At 38.2% G+C, this 23,141-nt stretch overlaps 1 protein-coding gene across 29 annotated transcripts in view; it reads right to left on the minus strand.

The window, feature by feature from the left end:
• The window catches only part of DLG2 (discs large MAGUK scaffold protein 2), a 983,885-nt gene that overhangs the window by 292,115 nt on the left and 668,629 nt on the right, over positions 1-23,141 (minus strand). For all 29 annotated transcript variants that reach the window (XM_077174030.1, XM_077174027.1, XM_077174034.1 and 26 more), the window contains one exon: positions 8,770-8,939. In XM_077174030.1, the coding sequence (XP_077030145.1) occupies positions 8,770-8,939 (170 nt within the window). The remainder of the gene's footprint in view (positions 1-8,769; positions 8,940-23,141) is intronic.

Genomic DNA, 23,141 nt, shown 5'->3' on the forward strand with positions numbered 1-23,141 from the left:
CGCTACACTGTCTGCTGCACCTCCTGTCCTCCTGATGAAAATAGCAATGGCAAACATAATGAAAGGGATCTTCCCTAGCTCCCCTTTTAACTCTTACACAGCACTCTAGAATGGGGAGGGAAATGATGAAACTATTTTCTGACCCAGAAATTTACAACCTCGAGGAAAAAAGGAGTACAAAGGCATGCTATAATGACAAAATTATAAGACTTACTGTATTACATTTAGTCAGGAGAAAACCTTGGAACTGAAAAAGAAGCTGGCCAAGATCCATGGGGAATTTTCCTTACACTTGGCATAGACAAAAAAACCCAAACCAAAACCAAAAAGGCACTTAGTCTTTGGGATTTTTAAAAATTGCAGAGAGTAAAAGGACACAGTGTCAAGTAAAATCCCAAAGCATACACATCACAGTTTTTCATCCAAGCCCGAGACAAAAGATGTTCCAAGAAACTTTTCAGCAGCACGCTGGAGATCATTATGTAACTGGGAAATCCATTTAGAAAGCAAGTTCCTTTGAAGCATTTCCACAAGGACGGGATAAATCAAGTACAGAATTTTTAAATGGCCTGCTTTACTGTCACCCAGAAGGATGCCATATGAACAAAAGCTGGAGATGCATCCATCTCCATCACTTACCCAACAGCTGAGCACAGAAATTAATAAGCCCTGTCTCAAAAGGAAGCAATCAAAACAAACAAACAAACAAACAAAACAAAAAAAAACAACAAACCCAAGCCCTACATCTTCCTTCTCTCAGATTTTCAGATAAAAGTTCATAGAGTTAAACCTGTGAGGGTGACAATAACAGTATCAGGGGAATCTATATGTCATGCTAACAGCTCTTGATTTGCAGCAAAAGCCTCAGAAATAACTTTGACCACAGCAAAAAGGCCAACATCTCATGACAGAATGATAAAAAAACAAGGTCACACTGGAACACCATACCCTTTGATGTCTCTACTCAGAGTCAATGAAATCATGGCAACTGTATAATAATACACAATTCCTACCTAATTCAGAAAGAACAAGCACAGAAAATTCTGTCAGTTGAAATGTCAATGATCTGCATAGCTCCAAAGATGGTTGAATTTGGTCTGATGTGATACAATTTCATAGCACCATCTTCTGCCATTTAACTGCAATTGTAATGAAAAAGATGGTGGACTTTTTTTTTTCTTTCTCCACTGAAAACAAAAAGCAATCAACCAAACCTTATTTTTCTTGAAACAAAATCTCCAGTTTGTTGGCATCCAAGCCTACCTGCAACATCTATCTTTCCCTGAGTTGCTGCTTTTTGCTCTTTTGCAGCCACAGTTCATTAAGATGAAATGTGTTCTGCTGAAGCTGCCTCATCAGTAAGTATTGCTGAAGCAATTTAGTAATGATCTTAATGCACAGTGCTGAATTTTTATAGCCATCTCAATTGGCTATTAAAATACGGCACTGCACTTTAAAACTGCTACTGCACCACTTCAGAAATAGTTACCCTGATGGAGCTGCAAAAAGCAATGTTCATATCAGTGGAAATCTTTGTGAATGATTTCTAGAAAATTTTATTTAAAATCCACTATGAGATTAGATGTTCACTTTGCATATGAACACAGGATTCTTCAGACCTGCTTGGAGAGTTCTTAAGAGCTTAATGGTTTCAAGGGAAAAACAGACAAAATACATACGTATAATATTGCTGCACAGTCTTCCCAGACATGTTGTTTACTTCTTTACTGCTAATGGAAAATGACAGTTAAATAGAAAAAAGGGAAATCATAGTATTATGAAAATATAAAAGATTTCAAGCAAGTAATATCCTACAGTTCACAGGAGAGCTCCAGTTTTAAGGGAGACAACCAGCCAGAAGGAGGGATTTTGAATTCCCTTTGAAAATATCCTTTTTGATTTGGAAAATAATTTCTTTAATGACTGACTACTAATCTCCAAAGATGGTTAAATTAAGTCTGATGTGAGGACAAGCTGATTCCACCACTTCCTGCCATTAAACTGCATTTTTAACAAAAACCATAACAGATTTACCTTCTTTCTACACTAAAGACAAAAAAGAAAAAGCCTGAGAAGCTAGAACTCAAATGCCATTAGAATAATAACTATTATTTTGTGAAATTGTATACAAGGACTACTTTTCCTCAGGAATGGAAGGAGCCACTTCACAGAATCAATGTGTGATTTCTAAAGAAAAGCTTCATAGATGGTAACTTACACAAATGAGATGGCGTGTCTTTACTGACCAAAGGCAGATAATACATTTGGTATTTTATTTTTAGCATAAAGAAGAATACAATATTAGCAGCTGTATGCATTTATCATCACTGAAATTAAAGATCAAGATCCTCAGTCTGGGAAATATAAAGGTTCAGATAAAACCTACCACTTTTACCACATCAGGCACTGGCAACACAAATGTTTCAAACTATGGCTGGAAAACAGCAGAGGCTTTTATAGCACTTTCATCATGGTGCTTTCTAATTTTATGATTTTCAAGAGAATGCAATTTTCATGTGATAAACTATCAGATACTCACATATTCTTACATTAGACAATCCTAGCCTGCAGGGAAGCCAAGCTTTTTAGTGATGTTAACTTACAAATGATAGTTTGAGCCACTATCTTAAAGCTGGAAAAATATGTATTAGTGATTGATGGAGCACCTCCTGCTAATTGGAGGAAATATGAGTTCCTTCAAGCAAACACATTTCACAATAAAGGGTTTTAGTTTCAACTGTGGTAGTTTTCTGTTTATACCTGAAATAATTGATACTTCAGGTTACAGTAATATGAAGTGAAGCACTTAAATTAGAGTTGAGAACCAAAATAGTTTGTTAAACCCACACTTGAGAAAGTTTGCTTGCTTCCTCATTTTTATATGGTTCTATCTTTAAGTTGCTCCATTTTGCTCTGTTTTAGATAAGGATTCACAGAGCACAGAGGGAAGAGAACATTGAAAACCAGAAGAAAATTCACAGCTGATAGGATCATAAGAATGAAATTCTTCAAAGACCATAAGAAAAGGTTCTGTTCTAAATGTACAAAAATGATTTTGTTGAAAAACACTTTGGACCTTACAAAACATAATTTTTTAATTAAAAAAATATCTGCCTAACCTGTCATAAAATCCCCTATTCCCACATGCTAAAGTTTGCTATGGCATATTTAATGTCTCTTAAATTAGAGAAAATAGATCATTAAAGTAGTAGAAGTGATAGCTGTAATAAATAAAAAAAAAAGTACCATTATCAGTCTGAAGCAAGCACTTGCAATCAGTTATCAAACAGTAAGATCTGAAAGCTCTAACTGTTCTCTGAAACTGGGAAATAAATAATTGGGGTTCTTTGTTTGCAAAAAGCCCTTTCTTTCATTTTAAGTGCTGCAGCTATTACCTGAGATAAAAAGTTAACTTTTGACTTTGCTTTGCTAGATAAAAGTTGTAAGTTTCCTCCATTCCTTACTGAAAGCAGCCCTTTTTTTTTTAAATGAACCCTCTATTCTGATATTCTGAATTGAACACTTTTTTTTTTTAGCAGACATTTTGAAACACACATCATTGAAGCGTACTTTTGTGACTATTTCAGTTGTCACTGCAAGGTGGGTTACTATCCATGCAACAGAACACACAAGACATCTTCTTTCCAATAAAGCCATCAATCCAAATTAAAATACATCTATTCTCATGAAAAAAGTAGCATGAACCTCTAGGAAACTACAGACAGTAATAGACTAGAGGACATTTCAGTAACAAGCCAAGATAAATCTACAGTGAAATCATACCTTATATTGATGGTGAAAATTTTCTGCATCTTCTCAAGAAAATCTCATAACTTTCCAGTGAGTTAAAAAATACACAAATTAAACCATAGTAATTCTTTTCCTAGTATAGTAAGAAAGCTTCTTTACCATCCATTGACTTTATTCAGTGACATCAAGAATAAACCAAATAGTTACAGGAAAAGAAAATCCATGTGCCACAGAGTCGCTTCATTTCAGCACAGAACACAACTAAATGGGAACTCTGGAACTGGTTATGCCCAGTGACGTAGTCTAACATTTAGACAGACATACAGACTCTCAAAATAAATGCACATTATGCCCTTTATATTAATCCTATCTTATTTTTGCATATTTTATGGAGACGTCTGGTTTAAGAGCTTAGTCTTTGCTGATTAAGAAATTTAAGATAAGAAGAACAGCCATCCAGAGGGAGCTACAGAATGGGGCTGAACAGTGCTTAGGAGATGCATTAATTTTTAATCTGAAGCCCCAAAATATAATCACACTCCAAATGGATTAAAGGAAAAGTTTTGATAAGGCCCGAATTCTGAGAGCTGAAAGAGTAGAGAATTCAGTGCCCCTAAACATGTTTTAGTGCCCAAAGCTGTGTGAGGTGGACCTCATAAGAATGTGTCACGGGCTGAATTCATCAGGAATGAGCAAAAAGTATGCTTTTAGAAACCAAAAAGTGAGAGAACTGCTGGTGTGCCCAGAGCCTTTCATCTAAAACATCATGAACAGAAGGGCAGCTCCAGTCATCACGGCAAGATCCTGACACAGCTCAAATACTGTAATGATGATAGGCACTATTATCATGAAGGGTGTGGGAAAGTAATCCTGTTTCTCTATGACTTTATACTCAAGCCACCAGAATAGCCAGATAGCAAAATTAGCTGCCCTTTATGTTGTTCCTTTTGTTTTGGGTGTTTTTCAGTCCAACAATTTTCCTCTGAAGTTTCCTGGTACTCAGCTGTTCTGCTTCACATACCCTGAACTTCATTTCTGCAGTTCTGATATCTTTTAAGACACTACATTTCTTACAGAAGTGAGGTCAGAAGTTTATTATCTGATCCGACAGTGCTGTAGATACAAGAATCCTTATTTTTCTGCCCTTTTTTTCCCCCCTTCTAGTACATTATATCAGAGCTTAAATTACCAGCTGGGTAGGCAAGTATGCAGGTAATATTTTACATGACCTCTGTGTTTACCCAAGTTTCTCACTGCCAGAAATTTTCTAAAATGGTAGGAATACATTTAAAAATATATTTCTTCTAATGGTAGGAGATCATTTATAAAATGAAATTAAAATGAATCGTTTAATTTCTACCACTTGTACATCAGCATACTAATTGTGCATCATCACACTACTCAGTGCTTCTGGATTTAGTAAAAGTATATTTGGAGTGTGATAGGACAGCATGAAAATCTTGAGGTCAATGAAACTACTTTGGTTTAAAATCCTTCAGTCAAATGCAATGAAATGGAGAGAGCACTGGAACCCCTGAACAGCGACTGAAGTTCACAATCCACTGCCCATACATATACCTTTGCAGGGTCTTACAGGAAGCTAATGCACAAGTTATATTACAAAGCAGACAGCACCATTAAACTGCTTTGTTTTGAGTGCCTGCATTTTGCTCTCCAGGAGCAAACACTGCAGCATGTGCAATCCATTCTCATTACTGCTAGTCTTGTTTCAATATAGACCAAGAAAAGCATATTACTTAATGACGGGATTTTCAGTAGTGTCTAAATTCCAGTGATTTAAATAAGAAAGCTGCAAGTATATCTTTCCTCTGTTACAGCTGTCAGCCACTGTAGAGATGCTGGCTGCTAAAATCTGCAGTGCCCTGGGAGTGACTGAAACAAAACATCTACTGTTGGCCACTCAATCCTTTGCAAAGCCACGCTGTGAATTGTATGCCTGCCTGAAGAGACATGCAAGAGGCATACAAAAGACAATCTCCCAAGCACATGAAAGAGAGGAAGAGCCTGCAAGGATGACAGTTAGCAATTACCTTCAAGACACAGACTGTGGCTATCTGCCAGCATTTGCAATCAGGTGTGTCAAAGTGATGATCAGCTTTAAATGTCTACACAGCTGAAGCGCTCTTTGAACCCTTGATTTTCCTATTACACAACTCATTGTGTCTTTGTTTACATCTTCTGCTCCCAAAAATAAAACTAAAGGGTTACACGTTTAGCACATATGACACTAGGAGAGCCTTTTTGTAAAACAACAGGAACAACTGCATGGGGATGTGCATTTAGAAGGGACCTCCTGGCAGCACAAGAGCATGCCCTTCCCCCTGTTACACCCTCAAAGGCATCTCCAGACAGTGCTTATTGAATATGTGATGTTTAAAATACCTTCAGCAAATTAATCAATGTCTTCTATATGGTAGTTGCTAGCAACAAAAGTAAATGCCCATTAAAAAAACTCAACTAACCTCTATGGTCTAAACTTGTAAAAGCCCTCATCCTGAATATCTCAGATGACATTAAAAGGACCTCTATATATAAAGCCTTGCAAATTTCCTTCTTTACCAACTTCAAGTGCTGAAAGATATAATCTACTACACATAGGCTAGTTAGGGATCTCTGAGTTTACCTGGTATTAGGGATGCCAAGACTTGCTTTCATGTGGTGAATCCTCAGGGCAGTAAGGAATGAACTTAGTAAATGCTGGATTATATACTGACAGAGACAGGAAAATAATTGAAAAGATGTTTGCTATTCCAATTTTGGTATGGAACAACCTTCTTATCTAAAAAACAGATTTACTTTCTTTATTAATTTTGTGAGTAGGAAAGAAGGAATGGTGTGGAAGCTACCATGCTAGTTTTCAGATCCTCCTCTGGACACCAAAACATCCCAATTTCACTCTGAGAAGTAAGAAACACTGTTTATATAAATACTAAGTGGTTCTTATGTTTCATAATAATGGGGTGAAAGAGCAGATCACAGATAAACTAATAATCTAAAAATCATTAATAATAGTTCGCTATTAATAATAGTTCACTAACAAACTAAATAATCACCTGAAATATGAGGAGATAAGCATCACAGCCAAGAGTCACGGGTTTTATTCTCAACTACTGCTAAGAGTTTGATGCCTTTCAATAGATAATTTTTTCATGAAAGATTTTGAAAAAAATAAAAGGAAAAATGCTCTAGATATTAAAAATAGTATTGGTAAAGTTTTTATCCCAACTATATATTATTTATTTTCTTCATTTTGCTTTTTTATTTGTAGAATACAGGAAGCCTAATAAAGTAGGCTTCCTTACTGCCTGAATTGTGAAGGCAAAACCCCTGGCTTTTGCACAAAACTAGTCCATCAACTTATTTTCTATCCAAGTTTCAGCTAACTTGTTTCTATAAAAGTGAAAATATAAAAAAAGATATTCAACTTAACAATAAAATTTATTATTTATAGCACTTATCTGTAGTAAACTTCATATAAGAATACAGATACAAAATCATATTTGCAGCAATAAGAAGCAAAAGTTTTTTAGCTTTCCCTAAAAGGCACTTTTTTGGTATCCATTCTGTTTTATGAAAATAACTGTAAAAAGAAATAGTTTCGGGCATACACTCAAAACAAACACGATGCAAACCCATTATTAGATAATGATTGCCTCTCTTGTCCGTTTTCACAATGTAGCAAAAATTTGGTCACGGTGAATAATTTTTACTGCTTCATCACAACCAGAAAGGACAAGTTAATTTTAGTTTCTTTAGCCTTAGGTCTCTCAAAATGACTATCACATCACACACTTACTTTAACTCCAAATCTTTAAAAACACTGCCTGCACTTCTACTCTGAATTCACATGCATACAAAGTACCATTAGAAATGCTCTTCTGTAGAAAAACAATCCAGCATCATAATTGACCACAACAATCCAGACTTTCAGGGATTTACCATCAGATGCCTGTTTAAATATATCTTACTCTTCTCCAAGAGCAGAGCATAATAAATACACTGCAGTGTCAAAGAGTGCACTGTTTTCAGTGTTGCACTATCTTTGTTGAGTATTAGAGGTCAAGCTCAACAATATGCATTAATATACTAAATATATTCCACTACTTCTATTCAAAAACCCTACTATGCCCTAGCATACTATAATATTCACATGAGGGGACATGTAAGGGAGAACACTGAAAAAGCTGCAGATTATTCACTATAGATAAAACAGGGAGAGTAATCTCATGTGCACTGCATATATTAACAGACATAAAAATGTCTTCATTTCATAATACATATATATATATATATCTCAAACATGTGCTTATGAAACAGCTACTATGGGTCAAAATAATTAACTGCTGTTCATTCTATTCACACGTACCATGAAAATATGCATTTTCTTTGTCCAGAAATTAGCTATGAAGAAAAATGCTTCTAGAAAGGAATTTGGCTTTTTGTTCTGTAACCAGAAGGTTCTGCTGGAAGCAGTAAAGCACATTTAGACTAGTGAAGGTTTTGTGCTAGATTTCCACATAATTTTGTTAAAGAATAAAATAAAATTCTTCTGTGCATCTGGCTAAGTTGATATTCTCCATGCTCCAAAGATAACTAGAAAAAAACATAATGAAAGTAGAGAGGGAAAGCTGGATAATCAAAAAACCTTCTGAAAAGAGGAAGAATTCAGAAACTCCACATTCAATAGCACCTTAAATCAAAGGTCTGAGTAAAGGAACTTTAAAGGTAGTATATGTGCTGCCACATAGCATCTCCATGTGTCCTTAGAAGGTAAGGAGAGAGTAAACATTGAATGAAGCAAACCACAGCTCCTTGAACTCCTTTATATTTCAGGAAGAGATTAACCATGAATTCAAGTTCTACCTGCCTAAATGAACTACATTTCAGTATTTGACATGTCAACCAGTTAGCAAATCAACAAGGCCAGATGCCATTTAAGCTACAAGATAGGGTAAACACCAAGTTTAAAATGGATGCCTTTTTAATTTTCTTATCTACCTTTCGGTCCTTTGAACAACTTGATCTCTACGACGGTCTCCAGTATAGGTCTCCTTCGCCGGACGTACAATCGCACTATGGAGCCGGCCTCCTTCAGGGCCTCCACGGCCTTGCTGTGTGACACTTCCGACACGTCAACCTCGTTCACTCGCAAGATGCAATCGTTGACCCTACAAGAAAAACAAAGAACCAGAGCCACTGAATGCTTCAGCTGTTACTTCGGACCAAAGGAAGTTTTGTCAGCAGTGCTGTAAAATGAAGATGACTTCATTGGGAATCTCAGAATTGCAGAATATGACGAGCTGGAAGGGACCCACAAGGATCATCAAATCCATGTCTGCCAGATGACAGACTTAACGCAATATGCTTCACAAGCAATGAGACAGAGCACTCACTCCTTCCAAAAGCCATACCTGATTCAAACTGGAGTCTACTCAATCACTCACACCTACCATCCTCCTTCATAAACTGGGGTTACATGCACTATAGTAATAGAAATAAGCAATAATTTGTCTTTACAGACTTCATTAAAACAGTTTTGACTAAACAATATAATTGCTTTGAAACACTCATGCTGCATACTATTACTATGGACCATAGTAAGGACAACTACAGTTGCTCTGACAGAAATCTTATAGTGTGATACAAAAGCTGTCATAGTAAAAATGCTGTCCTACAAAAAGCAGACAATTTAAAAGAGAATGCTTGATGCTAAATAATTTACTCAAGTTAAATTCTTTGTTTTACACACTGACTGCAGGCTACAAGATCTGCTGTATGGTAATCGCATTTTCTTTTTTATTAGAACACCAATCAAATTCCCTCAGTGTCTTACTTTGAACATTAAGTAAAGCATTTGAGGATGGACATATAATCACCCTCAATGTCCTGGTTAGATGGAGCTGCATTCTCCTTATCTGACAGATTTGTCCTAGTTGGAAAGGAAATCTACAACTTAAGAACAGTACAATCTATCTCCAAAGCAGCAGGCTAATGACTTAACTACTGGGCCATCTTTTCTTTGCAAATGAGGACAAGTGAAAATAACTAGATTAATTGAGACTCTACTGCTCTTGTGTACTACATTTGTTGCGAGATGCCTCTAAGTATTTTGGGTACAGAAGAAAAAGGCATATTGTAAATGAATGTGTTCTGCATGTCTGAAAGGACAATCAGTGAAGTAAATATGGGTTGCTAAAAATATTCCCATTTCTGCTATATGTCTATACATAAAAATCAACTATTAAATGTGACTCTTTACAGCAAAAGAACACTTGATCTGGATATTGATTAGGAGTCAGCACATGGAGGGAGAATGAACACTTAAGTTTTTCAGAATTCTGAGAATTTAGGATGGTTTTTGTCATATTCTTGTTCTGCTGCTTTTGTTTCAAACAAACTCAAATCAAAATGACAAAAATAACATAGTTATTTGAGACTGGTGAAAGTTGGAAAGGACATAAAGCTCATGCTTCACTTCTGAGAAGGAATACTGTATCATAAAGTTTCTAGATATCATTCAATGGTCAGGTTTGGTGGTTTACTCTAATGCCATAAGTTTCCATGGTTGGGAGGGGCTTTAAGCAACCTGGTCTAATGGAAAGTGTCACTGCCCAAAGCTGGGAATGATGGAAATAAAGAATCTTTACAGTCCCTTCCAACCCAAACCAAACTATGCTAGTATGATTCTATGCTTTTCCACACCTGTAGGCTTTTTTCCCCACTCATGAGGAGGTGAATTTTTCATTTTTTAATAAATAAACACAATATTCAAGAACATATATGCACATGCTTCAACAAAATAAACTTAAAAGCATAATAGTGAAAAAAGTCATTAAACCCAGTTTAAGAAAATTCTTTCAGATGGTTAAGTGCATGGTCTTACCCCTTAGGGACAGAACTACTCTGCCCTTGCAAGCAGCTCTCCAATGCATTTTCCTGGCTTTTCGTTCACGTGCCAAATCTATGGCAAAATTTTATTTTTTTTGATTTCTTTTCTCGTTTATTGCTGGATATGCCCTATACCTGTAAGTTGGTTTCAGATGGTGACAGAGCTGTGGCCAGGAGAAGATCTGCCTCACAATCCAAGACAACACAAGCCCAACAGAAGAGATCCTATAAGTTTCACCAATACAGACAACAGTGGTTGTATTATCAGAGAAAGGTTTGGGTTGGGAGGAACCTCATACATCTTAGCTTTTTGGGCTGCCAGTGCACATTGCCAGGTCATGCTGAGCTTCTCATCCATCAATATATCCAAGCAGTTCTCCTCAGGCCTGCTCTCAAATATTATGCATACACCTAATATGATTAAGGTCTGTACAATCCCCCCGCACAGGTAACACATTAAAATGAGTTTGGCAGCTCTTCATATGGCACACTAGCTTATCTAGGTTCTTTAACATAATGAACATATTCTACAAAAATTTTCTAGTATAAATTCAATATGAAGGACCTTGGATAGTTAAATATAGAACACATGCAACAATCATGCAAAACAACTCACAGAAGAAATATCAGAGCTACTTTGTTAAGGGAGAAGGTCAGGGTCTCGGAGGATTACCAATTGTTGCTATCTTCAAAGCAGATAAGAGCTTATATTAAGAAAAAAACCCCTATTTTTAAGGGTTTAAATTTCACTATATTCATCTGAGTTTGATTTTTACTGTTTTCAAGGAACTGCAGACATCCTTGAGAAGTCAGTCAACTTGTAAGTAAAGAAGACGAGTACAGTCCTTAGGCACTTAGTGGACATATAGTAGGTGACAACTGGTAATGATCATTCTGCTCCCTTGTTCTGTGCAATATGGTGCCCTGAAGGGAAACCCAAAGCAGCTTGGTGTGGCAGCTAAGAGCCCCACAAGACCAAATGGTCCTGCCAACACACATTAGCCCACTTGCCATAGCAAAGCTAAGTGGAACTAACTATAGACTGAAGAACAGGGGAATAATCTGTACTCCGTGGATCAACATCATGATACTAAATCCTGTAGTAATCCACAGGTCTTACTCATCATCCAGACACCTCCAGCTAAGTCATATTAGTGGGACAATGCTGCTTTTCAAAAGTAGAGTTACCACACTTTCCATTGCAGAATGGCCAGCATTCATTGATTCTTTCTAACCAAAGCTGATTTTTTTTTTTAAGTTGCGTCCTCAGAAAAACTTAAATTGATATGGAATTTCTTTATTCTTTAGTCAGAGCATAGAAATCAAGGTAAAAATAGTTATAATGGGAGAACGAGTGCAAAACTATAGAATATATCAAGTAGATATACACCTCCATATATCAGCATGAAGATATCAGATAGGCTACACAGGTCAGAAAAAGAAACACTAAACTTTCTCTTTATCCTTTGCTCCAGTGTCTAAGCTTTTCAGCCTAAGTTTCCCTACAAAACTGTTGATATTTTCTTTCTTCCAGAACTCACAAGAGCACAGCACCTTAAGCAGGAACACAAGATGCTAGGTTGCAAGCTGAAAGGATTATTATCTTTTCTTCAAGAGGTCAGCAAATAATTATAATTAGATTATCTGAACTTAAGAGAATATGTCTACTCCATTAGCTAAAGAAGGATGACTCTCTTTCCCCAGCTTTTTTTTTTTTTTTTAATTCAATACACACCCTTCCTATTCCATAATAACTAGAATTTACAGCACATGGGGTAAAAAATGTACATATTGATACTGGCTCATATAACTTCCTTCCAAGAGGAGTATTTTTTTTTTAAACTTCCAGTAAGAATTCAGAATAAAGGCTATCACATTTACTACAGCAGTCTTCAGACCTGTCTTTAAAATCACAGAATACAGAGCTAACACTAAATACCAATGACATGTATACACCTTAGGGCATAGTTTCCTTATGTATAATGATCCTTAGAGACATGATCCAATTTCTGTAGCAAATTCATGTATACTCTTAGACCCCTTCCTGACATTGTAAAGTAGTGTAAAACTACTTCTATGTCTATTTCAAAAACAAAGAGATAATATTTATCAGTGGAAGAAAATTCCTGTCTGTCTCTGGAAGCTGGAGAGGAACTAGTGCTTATGAAAATGTCTGATGAAGGCAACAGCCAATCCTAACTCAAAATTTGACACTTATGTGATTTATAATCAAATTCCAAAAATCTCATGGTTACTACTGAAAATACTACTTGATAAAACTTATGATGGGGGGAGGGGTTTGTAACTTACAAATGACACAGCAGAATTTGAACCAAACGCAATAATAGTTTTGAATCCTAGGATTAATTTTGATTTAAAAATATGTGGAAATATTGGTGCAATAAAACAGTAAACCTAACTGTATTTAACATAGAGGCACTATTTGAAGTATTGAATCTAACCTATGCTTCTAAGAACAGAATTATCTTTAGTTCTGAGGAAAATTAAATAAGGACTAAACCCCCAATGTTTCATTTCTGAGAGAAAAACATCATAATTCAAGACTCTGGATCAATGGCATTAATCTATTGCACTGAAATAAATTCAATAAAATATAAGCTTTTCCCCAATGATGCTGGCCTGGTGCCATCCCAGCTCTTTGTGTGCAACCTCCACGAGGTTCTTCTTTCATAGTCTATAAATGTAGGATTAAAACCTCACCTGCATCCTGCTCCCTTTGTCTTCTCTTTACAGTCTAAATCAGCTTTCCAGAGGAGAGTCTACACTTTCTTGGCTCATCTCAAAGAGGAACTCATTGCAGCCCCCAGGCACACTCAGCATAAACACTGGATAACCAAGCAAAGCAGTCTCCTGCCTCTTCCTGGCTGCACTCACCCTTGCAACAAGTTTTCAGAAGCGAGAGTCAAAAGGCAATCACCTCAACCAAGCACAAAGGCAGCTGTGTGTGTGCAAAGACAGGAATGAAACTCTTGCACAGCATTTCCCTAAGTAGATTCACCCAGGCAGATGCTTTCTCCCCTTGCACTGGCAAGCCAGTTTCAGTCTGTTGGCCCAGGGAGCCCCAAGGTTGGTGGATAGCTGAGCTAACAAGCCCTGCTAAAAAGCAGGGTGTGCTTGCTCAAGCCTAGTGCAGTGCTTGTGCAGCCTCACAATTCATATCAGCAACTGGAATGAGTATCATCCCAGAGACTGAAATAAAGAAAAAAACTCATAAAATGTTTCTCATTTGAGTATGTGTGCAGATTTAACTAAAATATAATGGAAACCCAGTCTGTCCTACAGCACACTACCTGAGTTCAGCCCACAGCCTCCAACCCCATAAGATTTTGGAGGAGGACCTGAAATTGTGTTGGTTATCCCCACAGTTCACTCCTTTGAATTTTTCCAGTATTTTGGGTGTAGAAAATAGCTATTTACCCTTTCAAGTGAAAATGATCTGTTAGTGGATTCCTGCCTAAATGGCAGAAGGTAAAAGACGTGGAAGAGCATCAGCAAAAGCCCGCCTGTGAGGATCCAGCTCACTCCCTCTAGATCAGGGCAGTCCCAGTCACTTTTCCAATTCCCATATCCAGGGACAGGCTAGCACTAAGTGCTACTTCTTGCCCTCCCAAAGTTTGCATGAGAAATAAAAAAGTACAAATGAAGTACCTCCTTTGTATACCAGGAGTCTAGTGATGGTTTTGGAGGTAAAAGTGCCAGCTGTAATGCAGTCAAGAATTTCAGATCACATCCAGGCAGGCTATAGGTCCTACCACCATGATCTGCAGGTGTCCTACCAGAGGACTTTGAGCTTTATTTCACTTCCAGAACAGAGACTGAAGCTCAAACTGTCAGGAAATAACTGATTTTAGGAAATACTTCTGAATTTCAGAATATGTTATTGCTTGAAATGACTGTGTTTCCATACCCTGTTAGAGATACGATCTTGCTGAGACCCGAGACACAACAGCACAGCCACAGAACTGTCATAAGATATTTACACTGCTTGTCCTTTGCTACTGCTTTAGCTACCCACAGATTTCTTTTTAAACAGCCTCTTAATGAAATGCCCGTGTATTAAAGGGCTTGCATAACAGTCACTGAATTTAAAACCCAAGTGCCTGGCTACAACATCAGTAAAAATATTAGCAGAGCGCTTCCTTATCATATACAGCATCTCTTCATCCCTCTCCTTGTGTTTCATTTATGACTCTAAGTTCTATTTTTGAAGTTGTAAGTCAGAAACAGATGGCATACTGCACTATATAATTAGGAATGGAAAAGTCCCTGCAGCCTTTAGACTCTTAGAAGAAAAATATATTTAGAAGCTTGAATATCTTCCTATTCACACAGTTTCAATAGAGGATGCATCAGCATTTCCTTTTTTAAAATCTCTCTCCTTCTTTTTCTTAAAGGCCTTAAACTCAGCTGTAAGACTGCACTCCAGACACAAAATTGGCTAAAAAGCAGTTTATTTATTGTTTAAAGGACTTTGGATCCTTTCTGCATTCTACTCTGTTTCTGAGAACTTCCTGGACAAAGCTGGGTCTCTCTCTGAGTTAAGCCTTTTTGCCAATCCAAAGAGATCCTTTTGTCCTTTTAGGTGGAATGTCTTTGGAATGCCTTTATCACAGGGTGTCTGGTTTTGGGAGTGTGTGTATATATATATATATATATAGACACACACACCTCTTGGCTGAAAATATTCACCAACCTAATATCTGAAATCTGACATCAAAGATACATCATATTACATTAAAATTGGCACACTGAAATCCCAGAGACATCCAAGCACAGACACTGACAGAGTAGATCCAGAGTAGAAATCCAGCCAGTTCAATATCTTCCATATGTCTACAGCCAATTACCACAGGTAAATGGCAATATTAATGCAGCTTGGCAATGTTGAGCTCATTTAGCACTACCGTGAGCTCCTGCACATCCTGACATGCAGTGATTGATTTCAGGAGGGGATCATTAGTGGCTCCCAACAGGAACAGAAACAGAAAAGAGAGCAGTCACAAACCTTTAGTACAAACCCCTGCTCAGTAGATTAAAACCTTGGCCCCTGGTAGGCACACACCAAGGCAGCAAGGCAAGCCAGCCAGCAAGGAGACCTGCACTGGAGCTGCCCTGCTCAACCTTCTGACCACATCCCTACCAAACACCCAGTGGCTCACACAGAGATCCACCCTTGGCCTAATGGAGACAGTGCTCTCCCTATGGCCAGAATGATCCCACTATAGGGAAGCTCGGAACTAAAATGTGTGGAATAAGGTGTTTGCTCATCTAGAAGATAAAAGCTACATGAAGTGATAAACCAGTCCAGGGCTCCATCTAGTCTGGGTTTCTTTCCAACTGTGGCCTTTAGCAGATGGTAAAGGAAAAATATTAACACAATTTTTTACCAGAATACATTTTCAGCTGCTGGACTTTTGTGAACCAAAAATACTGTTTTCTTTTTTCCAAATAATAGCCCTGGATAATTTCTTTTACATTAATTTAACCTTTTTCAAAACTCATGAAAACTCAACATCCCCAGTGTTTTTTATCAATGAATCTCACAGCTTTACTACCAGCTAAAAATTCTCCTTGTGGTTATTTCAACCTGCTGCTTATTAGTTTTGTTTAATGTCCCAGAATCTTTTTGTGAGGAGAGCAAACATAGGTTCTCTGGTCATCATAATCTTCTACATGTGACACCTGATTTTTCATCCTAAAGGGCCTTGCTAGACAAGCTCTTCAAGCCAAAGGCATATAGCTGAACTACTGGTAACACTGATTTAATTTCAGAGATGGAAACACCACCACTCATCTTTCTATATACCTGAATGCCTCTTGGCTGTAACACCTACAGATTTACAACTGAACTCTGAAATAAAATGGAAAGTTAAGGTCAATTTTTTCTATCATCCTTTTTTTTTTCTTGACAAAAATGGCACTGGTTTATGCTGAACAAATTTTTCAGTTAAGCAAAAAAAAATTACATCTAAAAAGCTCTGAATGAAAACAAAATTGAATAAACAAAAAGATTAGGCAGTCAGAGAAACTAAAAACAAAACAACAGTCTGTGGTCTCCAACATCATCTCAGAAAAACACTTTCATTGCCTGTTTCCATCACTGAAACTGTTGCACTTTGTATAATGTAATGCTGTCTTTAGATTGCAGTCTTACTATCCCATTCCTAAATTCTAAATCAGCTCCTCACCCGGGAAGCATCCTCAATAGCAAGATGGCAGAAATTCTGCCTGCTGACTTGATGAAATCTTTTTACATACATTAGGGAAATTCACAAGACTACATAGCAACAGGCCAGGGCATGATGACTTTAAACAGAAAAAGGGTAGATTTAGATTAGATATTGAGAAGACCCTTTGGAAATACCCTTTACTGTAAGGATAGTGAGGTGCAGGTTGCCCAGAGAAGGTGAGGATGCCCCACACCCCTGGAAGTGTTCAAGACCAGGTTGGATGGAGCTCTGACTAACTTGGTCTAGTGAAGGTGTCCCTGTCCATGCAGGAGGGTTGGAACTAGAGGGTTTTTGGACCTTCCAACCCAAACCATTCAATGATTCTATGTGATGAACTCTAAAAACCATAGTAATGTATGCAGGTCGATGTGTAAGATTGCTGCTGAGCAATCCTCAGGGCATCCATAAAGAGGAGACCCCGGTCCACAGTCTACCTGGCTTTCAAAGCACCACACTCACTGCAAGGTTGCTCTGGCCCAAGTAACCTTTACTTGTCTTTGAGGAAGTGAAAGACCCTTGAGAGGAAAAAAAAAACCACACTGATTTCACAGCCCCTCCAGTTTAGTGGTCTGACTAGTCCTCTGGAAGCTGGAGCCTCACATTCCCCAGAGAGAGGATAGTGAATGCAGGTTCCCCCCAAAGGTGATTTTTGCCACTACTTTTTTGAATGAAGGCAGCCCTGATTTGCTCTTTTCCTTTGGCACTTAAAAGCCATTTGGACTTCATTTTGTACCAAAAAATGTTTGCTCAGCTTCAGTATAATATTCTTAAGTCTTCTTAGACCTGGAATTTGAAGATAGCAAAATTTATGCAGTGATGCAGCCCAACACTCCATTAAAAATGATCATAAGGGCAACAGAGACTTAAGAAATAGGTTATTTAAATTACTATAAGCCAAATAAAGAAACAGTGTAATTTAAATATGTTGACACATGCACTGAAAACTTTTAAAAATGTACTGCTGCCAAATGCACTAAATATTAGTATTTTAATTTACTGACTAAAAAAAAAAAACCCCACTTGGTAAAGAGATTCAAGGCAATTTTTGTAGGAATGAATTTCTAACCAAAATGTCAAAACTAATACCATTCAATGAGCATTCATATAATTTAAGAAACTTCAGCTTCAAATAATAATATTTCTTATGAAAATGATTATAATAATAGTGTCCCACTATTGATTTCTAAATCAATATTAATTTTGAAATTTGGTACAATATTGACTTGGTATTATTTCAAATCTACTCATAAAGGCAGAATGCAAGACGATCAATAATATTCAGGTGCTAAAAATGTCAGTATATTCTAAATGAGCTCCAAATGTAATCCTCTAAGTCCTCACCACTGCAAAAAAACAAAAAAAAAAACAACCCATGCAGATAAAATTTCTCATATATCTATTTGATGGCTGAGCCAACAACACTAAAAAGAAGTACCATTCTTTCTGTGTCTAATAAAAATTCAAGAGGTTAAAAATGTTTCACATACAAGCCCCATGCAGCACAAGGAGAGAAGCAAAAGCCCACCCACTGATGCCTCCCAGAAGAGCTGCATCTCCTAATGCACACTTTGAGCATGGGGAGTAGTTATTAACTGATGGTAGCTCATCTTGCAGGGTGTAGCTATATGGGCTTGAGGGGAGGAGCACCTGACACCCATTCAGTTTGCACACAGACTCAAGCATAAACTTCTAGAATAAAACTCAAGTTTAAGTACATCTACAGCAGGAGGACCTCTTCTTTCATCATTTATTTTCCTTTATCACAAACATCCTGAAAGCAGAATGATACCCTGTCAGTGCATAATGACTTTGGAGGTACAGATGTTCTAAATTATTTATAATGAAATTATTTTCTGTGCCATCAAGCTCTCAGTTATTGCTTGGCCAGAATAACTCAAGGCAAATTAACTCTCTTGCTAGGTAAGCCACACCTGTGGTAATTTGGTACAGAGTTTATGATCTTACACTTCCCACATTATTCATTTTAAAATGTCCTCTGCATAATTAGCATCCTCTTCAAACAGAGTTTGGGACTCCAATTCACAAACATACATCCAGGTAAAGCTGCTGGGTTGGAAGTGAACCAGACACACAAGTATAAAAGACAAATCAAAATAATTGTCCAAACATAGAAGAAAATTTTGCACTTTGCAGATCTGATTCCCACCTCAACTTACTGGAAATGAAGCACAACTTTACAAAAAGCAAAAGATTTTCAGCAGTGCAGGACAGACACAGGCACAAGGAGACTGAGACCAGCAGCTCCACCAGGTAGTGCCTGCAGACACTGCCCAGCCAGCAGCCCCAGCCAGCCCACAACTGAGTTTAAATGTCTGTGTTCCATGGTGAGTTCATGGCAGCAAGGGGATGGCTGAGGAAGCAGAAAGGGAAGCATGGGCAGGACAAGGCAGGAAGGGGAGGGGGCATGCAAAGGGTGGGCAGGATGCTGGGACTGGTAGGGGATCCATAAGCATTCTCTTAAATGCGCTCAAACTTGTATCAAATTTTCTTTATTAACCTCTTGCAAGATCTATAGGAACTAATGTTTACTTTTTCTATTCCCCTCTCCCAAAATATTGCCCCACCCTGCATTTCTTCTCCTTCTATATTTCTCATCCAGCTCAATCCTCAGTTTTGATTAGCTCTTACCACATTTTTCCATTCCTCTGTCCGTTCTCTAACTCCCAAGTTATCCTCAGTCTCTCTGTGTCTCGTCTCCTGCCAGTGCCATGAACGATGCTTTCCTTCAGCAACTACTCCTACTAGCAGCCGAGTGCTGGAGCTCCCAGTACATGCAGCCCTGCTGCTGGCTCGGCTGGATCCGGGCAGCTCTGGCAGCCTCTAATGGTGGCCAGAAGAAAAATTGCTGCTCCCAGGACAAAGACTCATATCTGCCCGTCAACAGCTGAGGCCGGAGTGGAACACTGGAGAGGTGAAGGATGAGCAGAAGGAGGTGTAGGTAGCTGTGGGGTGTTGTGAGAGGATGGTGTTGGGATAAAGGAAAGGGAAAGAAAACAAATCTCTGTAAAGCCTAGGATGAATGAGGGCATCAGGAAGCAGCCAAACTCCTCCCAGCTGCAGGGCTGCTTGGCAGGTATGGAAGCGCCGCAGGCCAGGCGCTGTAGGTGTGGTGGAGGGCAGGGACAGCTCTGGCTCTGCAGCCCTGACTTACCCTTGGAGCCCGCGGTCCGGCTGTCCCCAGTGCCACGGGGACTGCAGGGCCCAGAGCCCGGGGAATGGCAGCGCTCTGCGCCAGGCTGTGGCGTGTCCAGACAGGGCACAGCCGAGGTGCTGACCTGGGACCAAGGTGTGCTTTGCCTGCTGAAGGCACTGAACTGCTCAGCTGTTCCTCAATCCAAGTTAAAATCCTCCCAGCTGACACCAGCAGAGTCTGCAGTGCGTTCAGGTTTGTGCAGGAAAACCAGTTACAACAGATAACCCAGGAGGCAATCCCAGGTTCAGGATTTTTATAAGTGCTTTTCATCTGGGGCTCTCAAAGGGCTTTGCAAATATGAACTCGTTTTAGCTTCACAACAACCCCCGTGAGGCAAAGATAATGATCACTGTATCCATTTTACAAATGGGGAAACTTGAGCACAAAAGAAGAAAAGTGTTACCAAAGATCAGGCCCAGCAAGTTGAGCACAAAACGAGCAGCACTGTGCTTGCACCGACAAGCAGAAAACCCTCCCTCCTGCTTAGGTGTGATTGGAATAGCATAGATGCAGCCTTAAAACAAATGGAGGAGGAGAAAACACGTTGTTCAAGTTCAGTAAGAGCCTCCACCAGCTTCAGAGCATCAGTACCATTAGGTTGCACACAACACAGCTGCAGCTCAGAGTAGAGTGCAAAAAGGTACCTCACAGAGAAAACACCAAGCTGGTTGGTCGTGTTGCTATCATTTGGAGTAACACACAGGCTGGCATGATGTGAGCAGTACATTGAAACAAAGTCTTCCTACATCTTGCAAATTTGACACTGAAACTCCAATATCCCGGGGCACCCTTGCTCTAACAGCTGCAGTAAAAGTGCAGTAAGGAATGTAACAATGATGATGTACTGTCAGAAAATATGTCTTGGTTAAAGTCTGAAAGTCCAAATTCTTTATGCAAACCACAGCCAGGAGTGTTGACAGAGTATGAACTGTCTCACCACGTACTAGTGGTTTTGGCTGTCAGAAACAAAATGTTGACCAAGATTTTTCTTAGAATATTTAAAATTAGATATTTGCTGCTTAAAAGGAACTAATTTTATTTTTTTTATGGTCACTCAGGTCAGTTTATTTTTTCATCTAAAATATTATTTTCAGGTTTCATGAAAATTAAAAGAAATGAAAAATTCAATAGCACCCTAGAGTGTTACACCTGTTGAGTACAGGAAGAGATGTGAAATATTTTTTCCTTGACTAATACTAGAGTCCACAGAAAGCTGATGATTTCTAAGGTATGCAACAACAGAAAGCTTCTTCCAGATGAATTGTCACTGAGCTATTTACACTCGTAACTGCAGTATTAGTGCAAACATGTTGATGAAATAATCACTTGGATTTGGCTGCATGATGCTGTTCTGCTACTGCAGCACTCTGGGGCGACTGTAATTCAGGCAGGATGGGTAATGAAAGAACTCTTTGGAGAGAGACCTGTTAACCAGTTCAGTACCACTGCATGGAATTTCCAGTGCAATGGGAATTACATAAGCTAGAGTCCTAGTACCCTGTTAATTTGCTTAAGTGTTAGTCACAAGCAGTGGAATTCAATTAGTGGAAAACAGCTCAGAAATGTACAGGGGAAGGTACTGATGCTTTGTGCTACAAAAGAAAACTTCTGTAAAAATGTCCATCACTGATGTCTGTAAAGAGTCTATAAAATTCATCAGTTTCAAATACCACAATCCAGAGAGGTACCTTTTATTACTCATTAACTTCTACTCTCTTTGCCAGACAATTCAGCTGTTAAAACATAGTTTCACTTTCTTTGTATCTCATAAAAGGATTTTTACAGCCTACCCCCCTACTTTCAAAATAGGAAAAGCATAATATAAATAATGATAAATAATACAGTATAAACCAATTCAGAGACACACTGGGGATCTGCAATACTGAAGAAAGAATGCAAAATTCACATAGGAAAATGAGAGAAAGAAGGATTCAGCCAACCAAAAATGAAGTGATGCAAAGAACAGAGAAGAAAATTACATGGTCCAATATTCCATGGATGATAAGACATATAAGTTGTTAGCTTAAAACGTGAGCTACGGTAAGATGTGTTCAACTTTGAAAATAACGTATGAAAATCAGATTTGCATTTTGTGACCTGCCTTTTTCATGTAGATTGCCCGTGGTAATTATGGTTTTTTTTCAATTCCATGGTAGCTCAAAAAAGATACAGCTACACAGACAAACAGAGGTAATAAGATCAAATTTCCTAACACAAACCAGGACAGAGTGAACAGTCAATATTTCATGATCAAATTTATGACTGTCTGCAAAGCAAGCATGTTTTGCCTAATAGGGTGAATGCCTCTTTATTAACTTACTGCTAAATTATGTACTGAACTAATAGCATTGTCAAAGGCCTGTAAACAGTGCAGATATGAATCAGTGTTTTGTGGCAGCACCGTAATTATAACAACATCCTGAACAAGCCGTGTGCCATTGCAACGCGCATAGACCTGGTACTGATAGGCTTAGTACAAGATCAGAAGTTAACAGGGACTTAGGCAGCTAATCACAAAGAAGACACACTTCTGTTTTCATATATAAGGATGGTGGAATAAAGCCAGTTCCCCAGCTGTAGTAGAGGCACATGACACACTTGTAAAGAACATGATCTCTCCTGGGAAGGGCTCTTCACATTAATCTGAAAAGGCCTCATAGCATCATTCTCAATTCAGTTTTTAGCAAGCAATCTAGAGCTACAAGTGGACACCAATTGGCAACAACTGTGTGCCTGCTGCTGGAAAGATCTGGGCTTCAGATGTTTTTCAATTCCAGTTTTCAAGCTTTGAATTAATAGCATGAAATCACAATTTTTCCTCTCTGTTTTATTTTAGTGAAACACAGACTTATTTTAAAATTTTGATCAGAGCACAATCTTTTTTCCCTCCCCCACAAATATCCATGAGAAAGGGTCTTCAGAGTTCCTCAGCTGCTACACATAGCTACCTAAATTTATAATCTTTGACATTTCACAGTGGCTTAGTTGACAACTGAAGAAAATACCAATCTAATTTG

The sequence above is a fragment of the Agelaius phoeniceus genome, chromosome 2 (assembly GCF_051311805.1).
Source record: "Agelaius phoeniceus isolate bAgePho1 chromosome 2, bAgePho1.hap1, whole genome shotgun sequence".
In the NCBI taxonomy this organism is placed as follows: Eukaryota; Metazoa; Chordata; class Aves; order Passeriformes; family Icteridae; genus Agelaius; species Agelaius phoeniceus.